General features: G+C 37.0%; 2 protein-coding genes and 1 long non-coding RNA gene across 4 annotated transcripts; 1 reads left to right on the forward strand and 2 right to left on the reverse strand.

The window, feature by feature from the left end:
• Positions 1–977: 977 nt before the first annotated feature.
• On the reverse strand, positions 978–3,866 carry LOC104094194 (BTB/POZ domain-containing protein At3g22104-like). The gene is made up of 3 exons (XM_009600074.4): positions 3,109–3,866; positions 1,801–2,901; positions 978–1,446 (listed from the first exon to the last, which is right to left on the reverse strand). The coding sequence occupies exons 1-3, from the start codon at positions 3,169–3,171 to the stop codon at positions 1,255–1,257; spliced, it is 1,356 nt and encodes a 451-aa protein (XP_009598369.1). The 5' UTR covers positions 3,172–3,866; the 3' UTR covers positions 978–1,254.
• A 2,241-nt stretch (positions 3,867–6,107) lies between these two features.
• Positions 6,108–7,077, forward strand: LOC104094195 (uncharacterized). Its single transcript, XR_011414021.1, has 2 exons — positions 6,108–6,589; positions 6,865–7,077. It is a non-coding gene; the product is annotated as an uncharacterized lncRNA (long non-coding RNA).
• Positions 7,078–7,589: 512 nt separating this feature from the next.
• LOC104094196 (uncharacterized) lies at positions 7,590–13,109 on the reverse strand. 2 transcript variants are annotated; one of them, XM_009600077.4, is made up of 6 exons: positions 12,841–13,109; positions 10,958–12,020; positions 10,712–10,875; positions 8,851–8,887; positions 8,564–8,628; positions 7,590–8,482 (listed from the first exon to the last, which is right to left on the reverse strand). In XM_009600077.4, the coding sequence occupies exons 1-6, from the start codon at positions 12,927–12,929 to the stop codon at positions 7,999–8,001; spliced, it is 1,902 nt and encodes a 633-aa protein (XP_009598372.1). In that variant the 5' UTR covers positions 12,930–13,109; the 3' UTR covers positions 7,590–7,998. The 2 variants fall into 2 exon arrangements, with proteins under 2 accessions (XP_009598372.1, XP_009598371.1); XM_009600076.4 differs by having other exon boundaries at positions 10,712–10,887; positions 12,841–13,107.
• Positions 13,110–23,327: the final 10,218 nt, after the last annotated feature.

The raw sequence follows: 23,327 nt of genomic DNA on the forward strand, positions 1-23,327 counted from the left end.
GATCAATTGTTAATGCCTACACTAAACAGATTAAGAAATAAAGATATTGTCTTTATATCAGTGTATAGTGAGTTTTCTTTCGCATAGTGTTGAAAGGAAAAATGGATCGAGTAAAGAGCGAAAGAGGTATGGAGTTGTATACAATTACAATGGAACTTTCCATACACCTAGAAACTGTAATACAAATAACAATGAAGGCATTGATTGTGTTAGCGAGCCCCACAAATGTGCTTGTAACAAGCCGCATTAGTCGCTGGGAGATTCTGTATTAGAATAAGTCTTGGCTCGATATTCTCTGTAAATATTCTTCAGAAACATCCATTTAATAAATTAATGAACTTCTCTGGCTCCAATATTAGACAAAGACAAGGACAAAAAGACAAATCCTATAAGTCGATAACTGTTTTTTTTTCTTCAGCTGTTTGTAACTCCTCTATGTTAGTAGGGATCGAGCTGTACGTCAAAGAAAAATTCTTTTCTTCTGTTTCTTTTTTCTTCTCGAAATGTACGTTTGAATAGTATGGAGTATTTAGTAAACAATATGGCAACAGGCCGGGGAAGTGGGGTTTGATTCTCCTGACGTACCATTGTAATTTGTAAGCAAGCCAATGCTAATGCATATGCCACTAATCTTGTAAAAACGTTCAAGTTTAGAAAATTTGCATATTATCAGCAGTCAGTATATGAGCGCACTCATTATATTAAGCTCAAGCTCTCTATATAGATTATTTTCTTAAAAAAACAAATATATATATGCATGTAATGTTATAGGAGTACCACGCACTTTCAAAAGGGGTCAATTAATTTTTTGACCTTTTACAAATTTATTTTTTTACTTTTATGACCCTACCTCTTTTTTTACACATGAAAAATTTATTTTTACACTTAAAAGATCTTTTATTTACACATAAGAGATCTAAAAAGGACATTTCTTAAATTCAACATTGTAAAAGGCCAAGAAGACCTAAAACCCCTTTCAAAAGAAGTACACAAGAGTTTAATTTCTAGTGTATTCTGAAGCAGTACCCTCTCGGTCTTAAATTGTTAAGGGAGCTTTGATTGATAATGTTGTTCTTTTCATCTGGAAGATGAAATGAAAATGTGATGAACCTTTCTGCAAGTCAAAAGATTAATTGTATGCTAACATAACAAAACTTGATTTTCCTAGCCTGTTACATTAAACTTTCTCAAGACTTGGTATATACATTGCCACTGCTAATTGCGTTTCAAAAACTACATTGATTCTAATGCTCACTAAACATTTAGATGTGTCTTGTGACCGAATAACTGAGCCTTCTGCTGAGTGACTTGTGCAGTGACCAATGCACAAGCTGGAAAGCTTTCATTTTGACCAAGGTCCTTTAGAGTTTCTTCAGAGAGCTTCTCATAGCTTAGGACACCACACATCTTTATTTTTTCTTCTTCAGATAAACCATATTTATGTACCTGTTATAAAATCAAAAGTTAATTAAGTTCTATGCATCAACGGCGTCAAACTAATACAAAAAACAGATCACTTAATTAAAAGGTATGTAATAGCAAGTAGCTAATTATATGTAAAAAGAATATTGATTTGTAACCTATAATAAATACTATTCCGTAAATAACATGCTATAACAGGTTAAATTATAGAGTATAAGTTACATCTTAAAATGAAACATTAGTTCATTTCTACAATATTTCCAGGCTTAGTGTGACAGGGCTAAAGGTTTATACAACAAAAAGACAATAACAGATAACTGATTTTTGAGAACATCAAACCAGTTTTGAGTGTGAAAACACTAGTGAAAGATGTCTTACCTTGAGGTACATATCCATGGCGAGATAAACTGTGTCATATGATTCTCTTGCAATATCAGGCAGTGCTGCTGCCAATGCCAAAAACTTGCAAGGTTTAAGATAAGAATCAGGTGCCACTTCCATGATATATAGATCTGTTAACTCAGCAACGTTTTTCAGTTGATACATCAATAATTTTTCGCGGCTATTGGAGAGGAATATGTCAAGTAACCTCAGAACTAAATTTACATTATAAGCACTTTTTTCCCCTGCTGGAGAAGGAATAAGCAAATCATCAAGTTTAGCTCTATCTAACTGCGAGCCAATCAAATATTCTAACTTCCCCTTTGCACATTTGCTCATTTTCAAGGTAAAAGATGCCTGTAGAATGTCAAATAGACCTCTAATAGAGATAAAACTCCCATCAAGAGAAGAAAGGAACTTGATTATTGTCTCAATGATTCTGCATTTCTGCGCTGATGAAGCAGTGGGGCATTTCACTCTTTTGTAATAAAACAGGAATGAAGAAATCACAGAATGATCCAATTTATTAGACATCATTGTCTCTATAATTCTCCTGAACATATTAAGGTTCAAAAATCCAAGATCTGCAAACCACCAGGTTGCTTGAGAACTGTAAATTCCCTTGCTTTCTGTACTAATATCCCCTGAAAACTGCATTGACGAATTGTCGGAAGAAGATGCACATGGGCTAGAAATGTTATGAAATTCAAGCCTTCCAACAACACAATCCAAAAAATCTTGAAGTATAGATGAAGATGGCAAGAAAGAAAGGAGTTGTTGGCACTTTTCCAAGCCAGTTATTAACTCAGACCATGTCATGTAATGAATCTTCTGAAAATAAGAACTCGTTTGCTCAATCAAATTTGGTTTCCCCTGCATTTCTTGATTCATTTCCAGGTAATTGGCAGCACAATGCAGTTGAAACATGTTAAAAGGAGTAATCTTTATCCTACCACCATTATAGCAAAACTTAGCAATGAGTTCAAAACACTCAGCACCTCCTGGAAATTTGTCGAAAATTAATTTCAGCCTTCTTGTTTTCCCTGTCAACTTACTGAATAATTCTCTTAATCTCCCTGAGAGAGATACAAGAATAGTCTGCAGAAGATTAAAAAGCATTAATATAAGATGGTCAGTCCGGATATTTAAAGGCTACATTTTAGTCCCTAAGAATCTTTTCCTCAAAGGAAATGGCAAAAGTATACTAAACACAAAACTTGGATGTAATAAAATTCAATGACAATGACAAAAAATTGTCAATGGGAAACAGGATATTGTAGTAAAATGTATGTTTCTCTAGGTTACCTTGTCCACCAAAAATAATTCTTGGCCATTGACATCTACCTCAAGAAGGCAACAATTTTCCATAGTCAAAGGATGGCTCCAACAGCTATAAGACAGGAAAATGAATGTTAAGAGAAACCATTAACTAGGCTGTCTTAGCTCTAATATGATACTCAAAGGGAACAAGCAAAATGCTGAGAGATGGAGGATGAAAGAAGTTCCAAACACTGATTTCAAACTGACAAACTCGAGTTTTAAAACCATGTAGTTTATTAAGGAGGTTTCTCGACATTTGTAAACTATGCTATGTCAATGAGTGCATAGAAAATTCTAGGAAATTAGAAGCATCCAAAATAATTTAGGGCTACAATAAAGCTACAGTATTAAGATAATCCTGAAAATTAAGGGCAAAAATGGGAGTTCATTTGCTTTTTAGAACTATCTAATTCTATAACGAATGATATTATTACTATTTGAGAAGTTAAAGTTTTTTCTTTGACTATGATTTTTTCAAAAAATTTAACATTAAAATTAAGTTATTGATCTATAGCACTTTTTATGAACATTCTAATTACAATATAAAATTTAAAAATTGAATATCCAAATTTACAGTCCTTGGTACGTAGCAGTTGATGATGTTTTCCACTTTTTGCCGCTAATTTTGGATAGTGGGATAAGCTGACTTTGAGATAACTTCCTTTAATGCAAACTAGATCCCACGGTAACATAACTTGTTTGACTACATAGCTTCATTCATTTGCAGGGAAAGTACTGCAAATTACAAAAAGAAGTGATTCGTGGTAACCGCCTTTTCTCTGGTCAATTTATTGTTGGTTGATACAGGTAGCTTGTGAAATTTTTGGTTCTTTTTAAGTTTAATTTAGTTAAATTTTTTGACAAGAGTGGGTTGCTCTAGTGGCAAACATCCTTCAATTCCAACCAAGAGGTTGTGAGTTCAAGTTATCCCAAGAGAAAGATGGGGAGTTCTTGGAGGGAGGAAGAGTGCCATAATTTCTTTTAATGTGTGTATTCCTTGTAATGACTAGTATTAAATTTGTTATGAATGTTTATTTGGTTTTTTTGAGTTTATTCGGGTTAACTTAATAGATATTTTTTCTTTGCATATACAAAAATTACATCTCAGATATTAAAAAATAGACATAATTAGCATTTTAAATAAGGAACATACCTTTCTTATAACAACACAAGTAAAATCAACATTTTCACTAGGAAATTACATCTCTTTTTGTATATTAAAAATAAATTTACACAAGTAAGATAACATCTTCAACAAGGGAATTACATCAATCAGAATAAGAAAATTTTAAAATATCTTCAATAGATAAATTATACCCCACAAGTATAGAATTAAATAAACTACAAGTTCTCAAAAATCAAAATCATAAATCTCATATTTTTTAAGCAATGCTTACGAATTTTTTTTGTCATAATCTAATACTAAAGAGATTTAAATTATATTTAATAACCATAGATTAACACAAATTTTTATGATATAATAAAATAAAATGAAAAAAATTTGATTTCAATCGTAAATTCTCATTAAGACCAATTTTTTCGGATTCGAAAGAAGAAAACTCATAAATTTGAGATTAAGAGGAATGCTTATTTTATAGAATTTTATAATTTTGGAGTCTGTTTTTTTAGTGTTCTTGTTAGAGACCGCACATAAATAATAGAATAAAGAAAAAAATGCAAAAAATAATGAAACGATAAATAAAAAATTGGGAGGTAGCCGAAAAGGAAAATGACCGGGGCAAATAAAAAGCACACGAAAAGTGAAAGTCGGATAAGGGTCAAGATAATTTCCAACTTGAATTTTGCACACGAGAAAAACTTTCAAAAAGATCTACTAGTCATGGCACCTTTGTCTAATTTACGGCTATGGGTGGTAGGATAAAATATTTAATCTAATTTAAGAAAATTTTACTATAGGTATATAAATTTTTTATCATCTTAGTGGGTGCCATCCCTCCCCATTGTAAAGGGGTGAATCCGCCCCGATCATATGCTATCCAATTTTTTATGCAGATTGCCTAACTATCTATAATAGACTCACAATCTATGATTTAAGGTGTTATATGTGCAAACATAACTAACTTATATATTTATAAAATTTTGAAGTTACACAAGGTTCATTCATTCATATTCGGTAGGTGTATATTCTTCTATAAAAATGAATAAATCTGCAGTAGTATCTTTCTCTGTACGGGCCCCGCCCCCAAGCCAAAAAGAATAAAAAAATAAAAAAAAAATAGTTCCAGAGTAAATAATAATGCAAGAGTATCTCATGTGACAATACTAACAGACACCAAAAGGAAAATGAAAATGAAGAAGAAGCGATAGAGAACACGAGGATAAAGGCAAATTTTTATGTGTGGAATGCATGCACACTTTTTTAAAAGCAGAAAAATCCAACAAAAGGTAGAAACTTTTGATCAATGATAGATTTTGCAAAAGATGAATCTAGTTGCAATAACATATCGCATTTTCAAGTAGTAAATGATAAAGCCGGCATGTCCATGAAGCTAATCGGTTTATAATTTAATAAGAGTTCTAGTAAAAAAAGAAACTTGGCTAAACCAAAATTCGCTTACTGTTTTTGAATCTTGAATTCAGATAAAACAAACGACTCCACTGGTCTTCCTTAATTAACCTTTGAGCTCAATTAGAATATTAGAAAAAAAAGGGAGTAGATATGAGCTAAATTGGAGTAGACTATTTATGACCAAAATTTTCAATTTTATCTTTTGTCATTATTTTTTTAAAAAAAATTGGACAAATTGGGGTTCAAATTCTAGTAAAGATGAAAAATATCGGAGTAAATGATTTCTTTTTATATGCCTCATGAGTTTTGGTTGATAGAGTTACCCAATATTTGTGCTTAGTTGAGAAAAGTTATACTTTGAAAAGGAGAAAGTTTTAGCTTTCACGCATTTGACATGCATTTCGATTTTGATAATCTTATCATTAAATGCAATCCACCATATCTTTATTTTATCACCAATTATTTGTCATCCATATTATTAAAAAGGTGGCCTTTCACTATCATCACACCTCACTTGCAGCCCAAAGTGATCAAATTGACCTAAATAGTTGTCTCTTAAATTGTTATAAAAATTCAACAGCACTAGACGAAAGAAAGCCCAACATAGGACTAGAGTTAAAGTTAAAGAACTATGAAGTTCTTAGCTGATTTTCTGTCCTGTTATAGTGGTTCTGTTAGTGAAAATAGTCACAAAATGGAGGCGTGTACTCTTGTTCAAGTGACATGCATAGAGGAAAACACAACCAAGGGCCGCAAATTAGCTCGTAGAAATTCACCGTCAAAGGGACTGTGGCACCCATCTCTATACACCATTTCTGAAAATAATACTTCCTCTGCCAATAAAGCACAAGAAGGGATCAAAGCCACCATCAAGAAGATGAAAAACGTTAGACCAAAAACTAATTCTCAAGCTTGTGGTTATTACCATGATATCAGGTAAACAATTATTTTACGTTATCCTGAAATAATCAAATACGTGATACCAGAGGCGGATCTAGGACAGATTTTATGAGTTCAACTGAATTCATTATTTTTGGCTCAAACTATATATACTTTCAATGAAAGAGTTAAAAATGTCAGTCATTCAGAAATTATTAACTCTAGAATCCTAAATTTGCCTATGCTCGAACCTCGTGTGTTTTTTGGTACTTATTTTATTCTGTACCGCAACCATTGATTAATACTTGACATGTAATTTTGCCTTGTTGTAGGGTACAAGCTCCGCTTCAGACAAGTATTGTGGCACTATCAGCAATGACCTTCGTGTTTTAATCTCCTTTTGCTAGTTATTCTCTTCATGTCTTAGTGAGAAGTTCGTGTGCTACTGTGGAACCACATCACTGTCATGATAATTCAACCAATGATTGAAATATATTTTTGTCTTTTAGTTTATAATAGATAAACCAGGAGTGCAATTATTACTATTACTATAATTATCCGATAAAAACCCAGAGGAGCAATTACATAATCAAAGTTCTCACCTAACGCAATATCCGCCATTGCTGAGTAGATTTACTCGAAAGACAAGAAAATTATAAGATTATGTCAACAAAATGCTCCCTGATGCATGTCTAGCGATAGGGATTTGTTCCTACGCTTCTGCAATTTACCAGGGGTAATGTGAAATTGTGAACCCACCCTTCTCCAATACCATACTATTGTCTGCAATACATTTCGGACTTGTAACATGCACTTAACTTCACATCACATGCTATACTACTGAACACCTAAAAACAACTTCATACTGCATAATTAGTGTGCATATGTCACCCCAAAAATCTGAGGCAAAATTATAACTAATTTCATATCCGCGTCTTTAAACCAAATTCATCTAAAGGGGCTATTTGAGAATGTGTTGTGATACTGCCAAGACATATCGGCAGAAGCCCAATCCATAGAGCGATTCTGTTTCTACGCTACACATCTACACCATCAATCAAATGAAAGACGGCATTAGCCATGAAATGTAAAACACCTCCAAAGTATACATCATTAGTTAATGCCATCAAGGCTTTAATCAGAAATTCATTCTGAGCAACAAATCATCTATAAAGGGAACAAACATCATCCCCGATGATTATTATCAAACTAAAAAGATAGAAAAGAAAAACAAAGAAAAAGGAACGGATTTCCCAAGGTTGAAGGTGTTAGGTTTAAAGGGAGAAGAATCAGGTTCTAGATTTTCAGCAGCAAGAGCATATATTTTGTTACTAGCCTGTAGCACGGAGAACAATTATAATCCCCATCTTGGCATTCCCGCTGCAAACAAATCTCTGTTGCATCCAACTAAGCAATTGCAATAATATGACATTTCATTTGCTAATGTATAGATAATCTCCCGATGCTTAGTACCCGTTAATCTGAGGCCTCTGAGGAGGGCCTGTCAACCGAGAAAAAGGGATTTGACCCCGATTAGGAAGGCCTTTCTGGCTAGAAAAACGATCCGTTGTTGCTGGATCAGAGACCGATCTTGAGAAGGCTGTAGCAAGCTCGACTGCAGAGGCTGCTTTTCCATATCGTACACCAGCAGCATCGACAGAAGCAGGTTTTGGTGGTTCAACAGGCTTGCGCCAGGTTTCTGGTGAGGGCGGCCTCTCCTGTGCATGTTGCTGCGGCTGATGGTGGTGGTGCCTTTCAATCTCCTTGGTGTTCCTCCAGTTCTCGTTTCTCCAATTCCTCATCTGTCCATCTCCTTTCTCGACATCTGTCCTGTGATCTCGCCTATCTGCATTCTTTGCCATCCTATGGTCAATGGGGATACTCTCTACTTTCTCACTATGCCTGGTTGCATGCATAACTGTCTCTGCTTTGCCACCATGTAGTTTGTTCCTTCAGAGAATTACCACTTAGTTTGTCAAGCGAAGAAACTTCTGAGTCAGAAAGCGATTGCAGAATCAACTGATTTACTACCTTGGATGAGGTTGATGAAGATCATGATTAGGCGTAACATCATCAATCCCACGATCCTTCAGAACCTGGTGGTGACCACCCATAATGGAAATGAGAAAACCTCAAACATTAGGGAACCAAAAATTGGAAGAGGACAGTACAATCTTAGTTAATTTTTTCAAGAAGCAAGTCTAAAAGACATTGAGGTGTATAACGAACATATTATGTTTCTTTTCATCAGCAAAAGAAGAAACATTATCTTTGGCAAATATTACTTTTCTTCTGCATTCACAAGACTAATAACTTACCATTTCACGTGGACGAGCAGCACCAAATAATGGTTTCCTGCGCACACAAATCATAAGCACAAAACAGTGTCAGCTTTACCTAGAATAGATGTCCTTGATCACATCTTATAGGAAGGCGAGTAGAAACTGCCAAGAGGAAGGAAGAAGAGTGGATGATAAAGAAGAGCAAGGTGACTCAGTGGGTACTTCATTATGCTAGGATAACCATCGAAAAAGACTAACCACTGATTCACAGCAAAAAGCAGATAGTAACAGTTATAAACCTCAACTTGGGGACAAGCTGCCAATTTCCCTTCAAATTTTAGAAGTTTAAAGAACCCAACTTCAAGTCATAGTAAACCATAGAAAGGCCATCATCCTCTTTGAATATCTATCCACTTCGATATATCATAGGGAAAAAAAAGAGACTAATGATCGATGCATCAGTGTCTTGGAAATTTCATTCATCAACCAAGTGATTCAATTTTTTTAATGGCAACTCGATCACAAAATGATGCAAAAATATAGATTTATTCAGGAAGAATAATGTTTGCAATTATGCTTCATTAAGGAAGTACTCGAGCCAAAAAATAAAGGAACTATCCTATCCTTTTTACTTGATCAAACATGAGAAATCCACCGTCCTCATAAACCTGACTTAAGTTTTCATCTCAGTAAAAGCAGCTCTAAAAAGATGGAGATCACAAAGGAGATGGAGCAGAAGACCAAATATCAGTTGTGAGATTTCATAGAGAGAAAACACAGGTAAAACTTTAAATTTGCTAAGGAAGTTTCCTAGTGATGCCCCGAATATCATCTTTATCTGTTACTGGACCTGATATATTGTCTAGATTCATGAACCAACTAACTGCCCCCTTCTCCTCTCCAACAGGAAAAGAAAGAGAGAATAAAAATAACAGCCAGTTTGTTATCTAAATAAGAAAGGCAATACTAGGTTATGACAGTTAAAAAACACTAGAGCTATTCATTGGATCATAATAAGCAATTTAACAGCCAAAAGACATTAATATCTTGCAACTCAGCTCATAAAATTTCCCAAAACCTAGTCCACCAACTCTTACTATTCTTCCTCTGATCACCATAATCAACAACACTTAAGGCATTAGAACAGTCAGTGTAGTTCAATAATACCCTTGTAAGACAAACCTCATAATGCTCTTATCGAGAAGAGATGCAGCAGGAGCGAAAAACTGAAACACAGAATCACTTGACAATGCAACAACTACTACTATCACTATTACTACTACTACTACTACTACTACTACTACTACTATGCCTCAGTTCCAAACTAGTTGGGTTGGCTGTAGGAATACTCACTAGCCATTCACTCCATTTAGAATCATATCAATCCAATATTTTAAGATTTGGGTTATCAAACACTAGAGATATCTATATTTTCTACTAACACAAATCTCTAACAAGACTAAAAGACTCCTAGAGAACTAAACCTTAACCACAACTAATTGGCGCCAACATGGATCTTTTTACTCTGCCTGTGAGAAATTACTTGCATTGCCAGTACCAAGAAGAATAAAGGAGAGTAGCAATAGGCGTAAAACTAGTCAATTTCCAATAAATCCTCACAATACAGAACCATTTGGTAACTTGGCATTTCTTTTGTTAAGATCTGAATCCATCTAACTTGGTAAGTTGGTATTACAGCTGGGAGAAATGGTTGACATATTTTCACAACATCACATTCCAGAAATCCAACTATATTCTCATACTACTAACCATCTCCACTAAAAGGTCCTGAATAAGCACATTTTTATCTTTTCATGATACTCCAAGTTAGCATAGACAGGCCAAGCAGTTGAAGCAATAAACAGATGCAGGGGGAGTGCAGAAATATTAGGTAGACCTTTTATTTTCAGTGCTTCCCTCTGATTGTTCAAGAAGCTGCGACCGAGGCTTCGGATTCAACTTTGGGCGTTCAATTGCAAGATTACCACTCTCAGGTTCAACAAAACCAGTTTTGATGGGATTTGCATCGCCCAATTTTTCAATACGAACAGGATTACTAGGCTGCTGGTTGACCTACATTTGAGATAACGAAATGAGATTCTTATATATAAATAAAACCTCGACAGAGAGGAATGCCACAAACCTGCTTATAATCTATGGACTGCTCCAGACTCTCCAATGGTTTGGACCTTGGTAGCAACTTCAATTTGGGCCGCTCGGATGGTTCAGAAGATGCTGGTGCCTGCAACTCATATCCACCAGAGCTAATAGCATTATGGGGCCGTTGAAATCCAGTAACATTAGGAGAAGCTCTTCTCTCATTTGCCTCCATAAATAAAGGGGACCTGGCCCTCTCCCGTGCTGGTAACTCCTTGCTAAACCCATGAACCCCATCTGCAAGAGTAAGACTTCTTTCGGCATGCACCGCTAGCACCTGATCACTATATTCGGGTCCTCCCACGACATCTGGCATGTTGGAGACATTATTGTAGACCATAGTACTTCCGTGATGATAGAATTCTTTCTCTGTGTCTGGATGTTTAATGACCTCAACATCAACCTGAGAATGAATCTGCTGCTTTGAATGCCACCTGCCAGATGAGACTTTCTCGAGGGCACTGGCATGGGCCAACTTTGACTCAGCATCCGGAGCAGACCATGGAGCAGAAACTGATTCTTTTGCACTTGGCACCTCCTTTCTTAGGCCCCACGCATTTGGATATGACCCAGTAACCACTTGACCACTATTTGCAGACACATTCGGAGAACTCGCCCTCCTGCCACTGCCAATGCCACTACCAGAACTTTTAGTACTCACTCCCATACTAGTAGCTTCATTAAACCTAGCCACATTTGTACCACTTGCTGCACCTCTAAAACTTTGAGACGGAGGAGCTGATACTTGCCCGCTACCTACCATCCCAGTGACAGAGTATTCTGCCTTAGGTTCCACACGACTTGGCAACGCACGGATACTCTCATCACTAACTGTTCGACGAGGTCCAGATGCTCCATCCAATGGCTTTCTTTCATCCTCATCAAAATTACGGCCTATTGGTGCATTATGGCTTAAGAAAGGAGTCTTCTCATCAAAGTTTCTGGTTGCACCAGCTGATCCCGGACGTAAACGGTGCTCTGGCCTTCCCATGGGGTTTCCCCATGATGTCTGGCGATCAAAACCACCACGATCTGATGGCCTAACCATTCTACCGACCAGAAAAAAAAATTAAAATATCAGCATCAGGGATTTTCTGTCCAAAAGAGTGAACAATACAAACAAATATACAAATCACAGTAACTGCATTCAGCTTTTTCTTCTTCTTTTTTTTCATACGGTTACACGGCAGTATTGGAATTAATTGAGGCCAAATAGAGTGGAATGGAGTAGCGGATCCATATAGCAGCCAAACTAGTTTGAAATTGAGACATGGCCGATTGACATATCGCTTGAAGGTTACACAATAGCATACACCTTTAATGAATTTATTCTGTTTACAAGGTGCCAAAAACTTTCCAAAAGGGAGCAAGTCACTAATAAAATTTGTAAACATAATGGTCTGCAAGTCATTCTTTATAGCAACTTGTGCAAACATATAAAATAATCCAGCATAAGTATTTGAAGATTTTATGCCACAATTTAACTTTCTAAGAGTTTAAGATTCCCAAATCAAAGGGGATCTCATGTACCCAGATCTACAAAGCCAAACTGAACAGGGGAAAAATCATATACGCTGAAACACCAGATCACAGTTACTGGCAAGCAAAATTCTGACCTCGATTAATGAAACCTACCAACTAAAGGCTCAATTCAGTCAAACACTAAAATAGATCAATTTCTTGCAGAAAGCAGCAATTTTTCTCCATTCTATCATGACAAAGATCACAAGTTTCTCTTTAATTTAAGGGTAAAAAACTCCCACTTCTCAATTCACACAAAAATCGAAACTCATTACCTAAAATCTCAATAAAGAAGTCATATATGCTGATAGAAAGAAGAAAAAAACAGAGGGAAAAGGGGAAACTCACACGCCAGGAGCAGAAGGTAAGGGAAGATCTGAAGGAATAGAACCACCATGAAAGTCTTTGAGAGTCATGGTTGCTTTCTTCTTTGCCATTCCCCTTTACCCGCTATATCTATATGTATCTGTATCTAAATGAAATCACAAATCTCGTCTTTCTCTGCCAAGAAAGATCAGTTTTTTTCTCTTTTTTGCACTGAGCAGAGAAAGAGAAGCGGAAAAGGGAGGGGGAGAGAGAGAGAACGAATCTGGATTCGGGTTTTGGTTTGCGTTGTTGTAATGTAAACAGAGTCAGGGTCAGGGTCACGGGACCAAATCTAACCACAGCTCTAACAAGTGTTCTTTCCCGTACTCTCTAGTTTCGTTTTAGTTTCTTTTGTGTTCATTGCATCTAACACACATTTGTCCTCTTCTGTTATTTAAATAAATCTGAAAAGATGGCAAAAGATAAGAATGGCAATATTAAGTTATGAAATGTTTAATATTACAATTATTTTTCTATACGACCTAAACAATTTTCAAGAGTTTAAATTTATTAAACTAATTCAAATTCTAGCTTTCATGTAATAGAATAAATAAGTTAAATTTATAATATGACTCTATTTATCCAATTATATTTTGTCATATAAAATGGGATCAAGTTATATATATACACACTTTTCAATTAAAAATTGAAGAAATGTTTCCAAATTATGATCAAAGATTAGTATTTGACTACTTACAGTAATACAGTTAGATAAAATTGGATCAGAGAATATTAGGAATATGAAATTTCTTTTGGTACACTTGAATTTTTAGTTTGAGTAAGAAAAAATAATTTTGGTATAACTTTTTTAAAAAATTAATACAACTTTTGGTTTGAACTTAAAACTTTGCTTTTAATATTTTAAACTCAATACACTAATACGCATTTGATTTTTAGTATAAAACTTTGTATAAATAACAGTGTTTGATTTCTGGTATTAATAAATTAAATTTAAAAAAACCATAATAAATCTTACTATTAGGAAGATGAGACGAAGAGATTAGGAGACATCACATTAGAATTTCATTAGGTGATTCAGGTATTGTGTTAAGATTGAGCAAAGACAATGCTTTTTAAGAAAGTTCATCCCTATATATAGAGCAAATCCATGACTATGTTTCCACCCAATTACCTAGATAACAGGACCCAAACTGGCAAACGCTTAGCAGTTATTCCAACTGAAAAACCTTTTTTCAAACTGTCAAACATATCCGCCTTTTTTTCCCTCACATATTATTTTTGGATAACTTGTAAATACTTGATCATAAGGTGATTACCCAATACTTACTGGGGTTGTTTTTCCCATGTGGGAGCATAGTTTTATATGCTTTTCTCTCTTTTATCTGTTGGCCAATACAAGTATTGTAGCCATGCAAGAGAAGAAACACTTAAAAAAGGATATTACATCAACTTCAGTAAAAGTGATGATGATTATTAAAAGACTGTGTTAATAAACTTGCCTTTTTTGTTTCTGTGCTAACTCTAGTGATCTGCTGTGTGATTTCGTTTTTAAAAAAAAAATAAAACTTAATCAGTAAGTCATTACATTATTGGAAGCCTGTTTCAAAATTTTGATGAAAATAATTTATATCCAAACTATACGGATAGGCATTGCACAAGTTGCACTAGTGTACTTTGGTATTATGATGGTCCAAAGATCTTTTTCTTTTACGTAACAATAATATGAATGTGATTTGAATAAAATGAATTTTCATAAATCACTATAGTTTAGAGCCTAATAATTATAATTTACCTAATTATCATTCGTAGCTACTATTCAATTGTTACTAATTTATATCACTTGTATTCGAACACGCAACAAATATAGTCTGTGTCAACTATATTCGCGCAATGAATACAACTAAGGCGAAATACAGAAAAATAAATGTTCTTGTTGATATTCAAACTCAAGACCTTCGCTAACTAAGCAGGCTCTCTAACCAACTAATATATGAGACCTTGTTGCTCTCTTATTTCAGTTCAAAATAATTAATTACTTATTTCATGGATTTGCTATAAAATTCAAATATAATTGTTTATCCGTAAAATGGTACAGTTGAATTTATACGTGGTTTATAGACAAGTGAATTAATTTAATCTAAAAATAACAGATAAATTAGACAGAAATATAAGACTTAGTCTTAAAATTGAAATAAACGGCAGGTATCTTGGTTTCGGGCGTAGAGCTACTGAGAGCAATAAGAACCGTGCAAGTAAGCAAGAAAGTAAAATACTATTTGAGCTTTTGATGAAGTATAGTATATGCATGTTTTTCAGAAAATCCGTCCCCTTACACTGATGATAGAGCTCACTATTTATATTTACACCTAGGGAACAAGGTCCTAGAATTAAGCTGCTCTTTAATAACAATTATGAGGGCCATTGAAAAATGTGTAACGACGGGCATTGAATATCATATTCTCTGTAACAGATCTACCCTTAATGCTGTAGAATATTCTGCATTGAATGCTACCAGATGGCGGCATTTATTTTGTCTTTATGAGTATCATTCTCTCCGATGACAAGCGAAATCATTGCATTCGTGTTTGGCTATCTTCTGTCTTCGGTTCCACGTGTCGCTTCCTCATGCGATCATAAAATATGAACATATTTTACCCCATACAGATAGTCCCACTGTTTTCCGGTGGTATAACTTTGTGTCACTAGAAAGTTGGTAGAGATACCTTTCTTGGAAGGAAATTCTCTGACACCCTATAAAACGTTTCTGACGGTTGATTAGACGCACGTTTCTCTGCATTTAATGCCCCAAATATTCGTCATCCCACGATTCAGCATCATTTTTTCCGGTTATCGAGATAATTATGATCATGATTTTAGCCGCATATTCCTTTACTTACACACATGAAACTTCCTCATCTACACTTCATAGTTCACTAAACTTTCTCAAACTCTCTTTACTCAACTCATACTTTATTCTTCAACCCTTTTTAAAACTTTTTTCTTGAGAAAAAAACTTCCTTCCTTTCTAATAAAAAATGGTCTCTTCTTCCAGAAACTTTAGTTCTTCAAAGAACAAAGGTAAAGCTTATGATGTTGTTCCTCCTTCGGTGAGCTCCATCAACCCAAAGAGTCTTGTCATGTCTAAAGACTTTGAAGAGAAATATCCTTCCGCTCACCCTTGTACGTGTGGGACATTAGCGTATACCCTTCTTCCATCCGTCCTTCAAGTATTCCTGCTATAAAGAAAGACTGCCATCGTCAGGATTTAAACATTATCGCTCCTGACCTGGCATAGCGGACAACCTTACCCAAAAAGGATTTTACGTATTTTTATACGTATCCCTTTACTTTGGGGCCGTTCTCTTTGAATGGAGAGCTTGAATCTGTCACCGTGGAGTTCTGCATCCGCTACCAGGTATGTTTGGCACAATTAAGTCCTTCTGTGTGGAGGACAGTCGCTTGTCTTCGGCTTCTGTGTTAGGAGACGGGAGAGGAGCTAACCCTAGATCGATTGATGAACCTTTATTCCCCCAAAATCTTCTGTGGGGGAATGATAAATTTTAGCAAGTGTGGCCACCATGCTCTGCTTTCCAGCATGGATGATGACAACAACCATGGGTAGATAGAACAGTTCTTTGCAATTGCCACCAGTGACATCATTCCGGCCGCAGCTTCATCCTTTCCGGAATTATGGAACCGCACTCGTAAGTTCTCCATTTGTCTTTCTTTCTGTTAAAGATCGTCCCATATTGTTATTGACCCTTCTTCTTTTACTTATTTCAGTGACTCAGTGGGTATCACCTAGGGTTGAAGGTTTGGACCAGTGGGTCCAGAAAATATTGGACGTTATTATGCCCGAGACCTGCACGTGGATAGAGATGGCCCTTAAATATGGGTGGAAGGCCAAAAACAATGGTAAGTCGAACTCATCTTGTTTTTACCTTTCATATGAAGAAGTTGTTGTTTAACCCTTCTCCTATTGAATTCAGGTCTAGCCTAGGGCTCAATTGTCGACCCCGTGGAGGACATTTTGGCTAATCCTGGTGATGCGGCAAGGCTGCTGCATGAGGCATTTACACGAACATGTGTTGTTGATACTCAATTTTGCCCTCATATTTTTTTAAATAGTATATATACTTTCAATTATCATTTCGCATCATTACTTAGCTTACAAGAGTTATACAAATATTTTCTATAATGTTTCATAATTTTTAAAGCTTTAAAATTATTTTTTCTTGCATTTAAATTACTTGAATATGTATTAGTTACCCCTTAAATTATTTTGTGATGATTTAATCATCCAAATTCATTATTTATATCTACATATATGTTTTATAATATTTTATTTTATTTCATATAATTATCTTTGCATTTTTTGAGCCATTTACATAATTTTGCAATAATAGCCTATATTCTATGCATAATTATATTTATGACATTATTCATGCTAAAATAGCATTTTTATATTGTTAATTTATTATTTTTAATCATTTTATTGCACAAGTAATAATTTATTATCTATTAATTATTTTTATAAATTATGTTTTAAATAATTTTTGTGTATTTAATTATTAGCCCAATATATGGCTAATTTTCGGATCTAAAACCTTGGCTCAATACCCTTTAACCCCGCATCAGCAGTCCACTATCCTATACCCATCTCCTGACCCACCTCACTTCCCTTTAATCATGGTTGTTGATCTCAGATGATCAACGACCCACAATAACCTTCCCACTTTCCTTATATCCCCTTAACCTAAACCCTAGGGACATTCCCACCTAAATAGCCGCCTCTGAAGCCTCACCATTCCACTCGTATCTAAGAAACCCTATCCGCCATACCCTCAAATCCTCTCCGAATTCGGCCCCGATATGGAATCTTTTCATGATTCTCTTGCATTATTCTGCTACTACTCACGCGTTCATGGCGTTACTTGATATTTACCTAACTTTGGTGAATGCTACCTGCAAGACCAGCCTGATTTGGCTCTATTTTGTAAAGATTTAGCCGATGTTTCATCTATATATACTCTACAATGAACGATTCTCGCATTTCCGACCAGATTCATGGCCATTTGACTCAACTAGGGTTTAAAATTTCGATTTTCCCTTTACCGATTCTATTACTAATTGCATGTGATATTCTTTCCTTATTTTGTGATTGATTAATTGTTTTCCATGTTTACTTGCTTGATTCTACCACTATATAACCCCTCCCCAATTTTCCCTTTAGAGAAACTTTAATCACCTTAAGAATTATCCCCTCACTCTCACTTATTCGATACTATCTTGAAATTGAGCTCTTGGACGACTGAAAGCCAAGGCCACCATATTTTATTAACCTTTCTCCAGTGTAAGCATTCTACTTATGCGGATCATTTTACGCTTCTGCGCGACCGCTTCTGGGGATCACCACCCGCTTCTGTGCTCATGCATGTGCGGATACCAATCCGCTTCTGCGACCCAGCTGCCCCTCTCGTTTTTGCTTATGCGGAGTTCCCTTCACATCTGCGTGCTCGCAGATGCGGAAATACACTCGCATCTGTGACCACCCGTCTTAGTACAAAGGTCGCTTCTGCAGCCACAATGCCGCATCTGCGGCTCCACACCTGCGGTCAAAACCTCATAGGTGCGGTTACACCAGATATGCTGCCACCAGCATTTTCATAAGGGCAATGTCAATCCATTAACCATCCGGAATCCTCCCGAGGCCCCCTGGACCTCGGTCAAATTTACCAACCAGTCCTAAAACATCATACGAACTTCCTGGTGGACCGCTTCTGGGGTCCACCATGCGCTTTTGCACTCACGCATGTGCAGATACCCCTTCGCTTCTGTGACCTAGCTGCCCCTCTGGTTTTCCGCTTCTACGAAGTTCCCTTCGCATCTGCGGGCTTGCAGATGTGGAAATACACTCGCATCTACGGCCACCCAGCTTAGTCCAAAGGTTGCTTCTATGGCCATAGTGCCGCATCTGCGGCTCCGCACCTGCGGTCAAAACCTTGCAGCTACAGTTAAGTCCGATTGGCCTCAAAACCGCACCAGGAATCGCGTATCGATTCAAGCCTAATAAAATTTAAACCTTCATACTTCTATATCTGACGTCGAGCCCTATCAAATTAAGTCCGATTGGCCTCAAACTTTACATACAATTCCTAATTGACACTACGGACCTACTCCATTTTCCGGAATTGGAATCCGACCCCGATATCAAAAAGTCCACTCCCGGTCAAACCTCCCAAAAATCATTCAATTTCCAATTTCTGCCAATTGGCGCCGAAATAACCTACGGACCTCCAAATCAACATCCGGACACGCTCCTATGACCAAAATTATCATACGAACCCGTTGGAACTAATAAATTCCAATTCCGAGGTCGTTTACTTGTAGGTCAAACCTTAGTCAATTCTTCCAACTTAAAGTTTCCGAAATTAGGATTTTCTTTCCAAATCAATCCCAAGTTTCCCAAAATTAAATTTCGGCAGCACATACAAGTCATAATACCTGAAGTGAAGATACTCAAGGCCTCAAACAGATAAACGACGTGCTAGAGATTAAAACGACCGGTCGGGTCATTACATTCTCCCCCACTTAAATATACATTCGTCCTCGAACGTGCTAAGAACTGTTCCGGAGATGTCCAAAATAATTGTTTAACACCTCGTGCATTTACCCGGGCCACCACATTCCAGTTTAACACACTAGCTCGAGCCAGACTGAAAATCCTCCCTATAACCTTAGCTAACAAGCTTTAGAACCAAGTTCCAACTTCCGAATCTCTTTACAAGACCTGATTCTAACATACGAACACCGTACCAATCACCACGCATTGTACCAAAACATGATCATGCACCTATGCTGAGATCACACAATGCACCACCTAAGTCGGTTGACCATAGTAACATTCTCCGATCACCAAAGTTTAAATTTCACGAATCTGATACTCGCAATACATCTCATGACACATATAAATCATGTTCTGACTCTCGCAATACTGCCACTACGATAGAGACATGTAGAAATTCATAACCACCTGCTGAATCAATAATTCATGGAGTCTCTCCTCCTGACAAGAACCATTACCTCATTCTGAACTGAATAACGATATTTCCTCTTTAATGTACCTTATATAAATCTGATTGCACAAATTTCAAGTCCAATAATCTCGTGTCACCCAGTACAAGCTACTCAGGCAATAAGGCATCTCAAACACTGCCAAAAACCTTATATGACGCCCATAACGCACCAACGCGCCAACAAGATACAAATCGAATGTGATACATACGAAGAACGAACTCTAGAAAAGAATTATATATAGGGAACCGTACTCAACATAACACTATTGCAGCATGAAACCCAATCCAAACATGATACCGTTGCGGCGTGCAACCCGATCCGAATAACGTACCCGTGGCGACATGCTACCCGATCCACACATAACAATAATTAAGAAAATACCCATCAAGCCATAATGCTTATACATACGAAATACTCGAATACTGACCATATGCACGCCAAGTGCGAAAATACAACCATGGGGAGACGGATAGCGCCATACACTACAAAACCCAAGAACGACTAAGGTGCAATGATTGACCTGCATCTCGAGAGCCATCCTACTCATATAATACCACAAGCTACACGGGACCACAATACCTGTGCGAATAATCAGGCCGTCTCACAACCCACATGGCATAATAGAGTATTATATGAAACAACTGACGACGGGAATAACATCCAACGCCTGAAGACTCATCCATAAACAACACTATGCTGAATGAACACATCCAACCTGATGTAGAGCACACATTCACATTAGACCCACCAACGGAGATCAAGCTTATTCTGATCGTACCATACTGGGCCAACAACCTTTCAAGGATCCACAATGGCCCTATTCATGACACACAAGAGAAGCCACCCAATCCGGAACAAACTTCCACAGTCCACAACCAAATGAATAGAGCGCATTTCAGGAATAAACTCTCACATTGGCGATAGTACCAGAATCTTCATTCTTGGTTTCAATCTTTAACAATCAAGTGACTAACATGTCACATTTATAAAAATTCCCCGTGGGACACGCTCTCATGACCTTCTACACTAGGTAGAAAAGTCTGCACCTCCACACCATCCACCGTATTGATTATGTAAGGCAAATCAAGAATCCGCAAATCAATACACAAAGCCTCTTACACATGACATCGTTCTCATGTGACACTAAAGAAAATGTCAGCTTACTCTGAACATCTAAATTCTTCCCTTCTCATCCTAGATCATGACATTTTTTGTCAACACCGAACTGCAACCTTGGTCCTCAACTCACAAATTCCCATTGCGCTCACTACACCTATCATGCCGCTACGCAAGAATACATGAATTCATCATCACCCCTGAACTACCAGTAGAATAACACTTCAACGGCTAGAAACCTTTAACTTAGCTCATTTACGAAGAGCCCATGCGACACACAACTGAATTCCAAAATCGCAGAAAACACAACCTCAAACCGTGATCTAAACCAGCATAACTCTTCCAAAATCCATTTACACAACAAAGCCATTTGAATCAAATATCTCCCAAATCAATCAGGTGATGATGGCTGTCAAGCCCATGCGTACAACCACAAACCACATGTGTAACTTCACACAACGAAGGAACTGATCCTAGCCACAATCATGTTGATTCAGTCATTACTAACTGACGCAACTTCTTTCAATTTACCCTTAACCTAACTTAGAAATATGATAGCTTTGTTCACAACATAACGAACCTGATCTACACTCATCCCGAGTGACCTAAATCGCGGGACCACATCGTCTCAATACCCATGACTCATCTCATACCTCTTTATGTGCACAATAGCATCTCTAACTAGTACGCCCTTTCTCCAAGACCTTCTGCGAATCCGAAGATATTTCTTTCTTTCCTCCAATACGGCACCTCATACCCGATGATAACATAGAACATTCCAAGTCCCGTTTATAATCCACTGTGAAAACTCGATCCTTAACCACACAACGGACCCGAAGTCCTTAGGCGTTGCACTAATTCTTGAAACCACTAGGACCGTTGTTGAGAGTCACCCATTCTGACCTGATCCTGAATATGACCAGTTGAATTCTTTTCCTTGTACATTACATCCTCAAGAAGCATAACTCAGAGTCTTCCCAAAACCTGTACATGAATCGATAAGGCGGAATATAGTGCACATTTATCAATTTCTTTGCTCGAATTACCCCTGATGTTTTCTTTCCTTAGTCATAATAACCCATCAATACACCGATAACCAGAAACCACACAAGCAGACAACCACGCGATCCAATCGTAAATGGTGGGGCTCCCCTACTTAGCTTTAAGCTACCATCACATAATGCAGAGCCCACAACAATTCCTCCTTCTCAATTACCATGATTACGCACTGTTAACCCTCCAGACTTCTCGAAGTCTTTTGTTAAGCTTTTTATGAACATTCTGAATCACCTGTCATAATCACATATTTGACCTCTTACTGGTAGTAAGTAGTATTCTTTGCAGAAGCTTCATCAACATCACGCAACCTCTAACCTGCTCACAGGAGGTAACTCACATGTGGAATTCCTTACCGACATATTCCAACGATGCTGCACTGGGTACAATTACCACGAGTTTTGTAAACCCTCCTGAGCCCATGCTCGTCCACCAGTTGTACAAGAATGATCCTTCCCCATTGACATCAACTGACAATCCAACATTACCTTCCAGCCGAAAGTCATGTTGCATCCAAAACGATAATCAAATCTTCACACCCCTCTTCATTTCAAGCAAACTCCTTCCTGCCATATCAAATCCTTCTCCGTACAGTAACCATCACTCAAAGTAAAATCCGTAGGTCAAATCACCTGCCATCGCAATTCCCAAATCGTTCTGCACTCTCTCAAGGCATGGATCTATCCTACCACAGAATCTATATGCTAATCTGTCACTCCTATTTTGGTTAAACAATCTCCTTTAAGCAACTTCTCAGCCTCTGCTTCTCATACTTGACCTGCTAGCACTTAAACCACCGTGGAACTCTTCCTTCCACGTCTTTCCTCATACTTCGCTGCTCAAATGTTGCATCAAATCGAAATCCATCTCTGCAGCACCTAAACAAATAAAATGTTACTAACTCTAAGCCTCTCAGAAGATCATCTTTCTCGAGCCATCAACATTAGAATTACCAATTCGATTTTGAGCCACTGCACATAGCTATCCCTAGCAACCTCCCCTCAAGCACCATTTCACAACACCCTACCCCGAGGGCAAAGATCCAAGAAGACCGTAACATTGGCAAACCGTAATGCGTTCAAATAAGGATGGCGATGCCGCATCACAATAAAAATTCCACCACGCTCAAAAATATCAAGTCTCGTTACTTTATCAACCAAACATGGACATTTATAGTCCAATTCCCTTTCCTCTGGTGGAATTAAATGCTGAACCCCTTAATCATGCACTGAGAAATCCTCTTTTCAAGCCATTCACTG

Source organism: Nicotiana tomentosiformis, chromosome 2 (assembly GCF_000390325.3).
Source record: "Nicotiana tomentosiformis chromosome 2, ASM39032v3, whole genome shotgun sequence".
Lineage (NCBI taxonomy): Eukaryota > Viridiplantae > Streptophyta > Magnoliopsida > Solanales > Solanaceae > Nicotiana > Nicotiana tomentosiformis.

Excerpts from the sequence above, each read along its gene's own strand:
- LOC104094194 (XM_009600074.4), bottom strand. The coding sequence starts at position 3,171 with ATGGAAAATTGTTGCCTTCTTGAGGTAGATGTCAATGGCCAAGAATTA. Across the intron at positions 2,902-3,108 it reads AATTATTTTTGGTGGACAAG|ACTATTCTTGTATCTCTCTC; the intron begins GTAACCTAGAGA and ends AATCTTCTGCAG. Across the intron at positions 1,447-1,800 it reads CCATGGATATGTACCTCAAG|GTACATAAATATGGTTTATC; the intron begins GTAAGACATCTT and ends ATTTTATAACAG.
- LOC104094196 (XM_009600076.4), bottom strand. The coding sequence starts at position 12,929 with ATGGCAAAGAAGAAAGCAACCATGACTCTCAAAGACTTTCATGGTGGT. Across the intron at positions 12,021-12,840 it reads TTACCTTCTGCTCCTGGCGT|AATGGTTAGGCCATCAGATC; the intron begins GTGAGTTTCCCC and ends TCTGGTCGGTAG. Across the intron at positions 8,483-8,563 it reads CTTCATCAACCTCATCCAAG|GAACAAACTACATGGTGGCA; the intron begins GTAGTAAATCAG and ends AATTCTCTGAAG.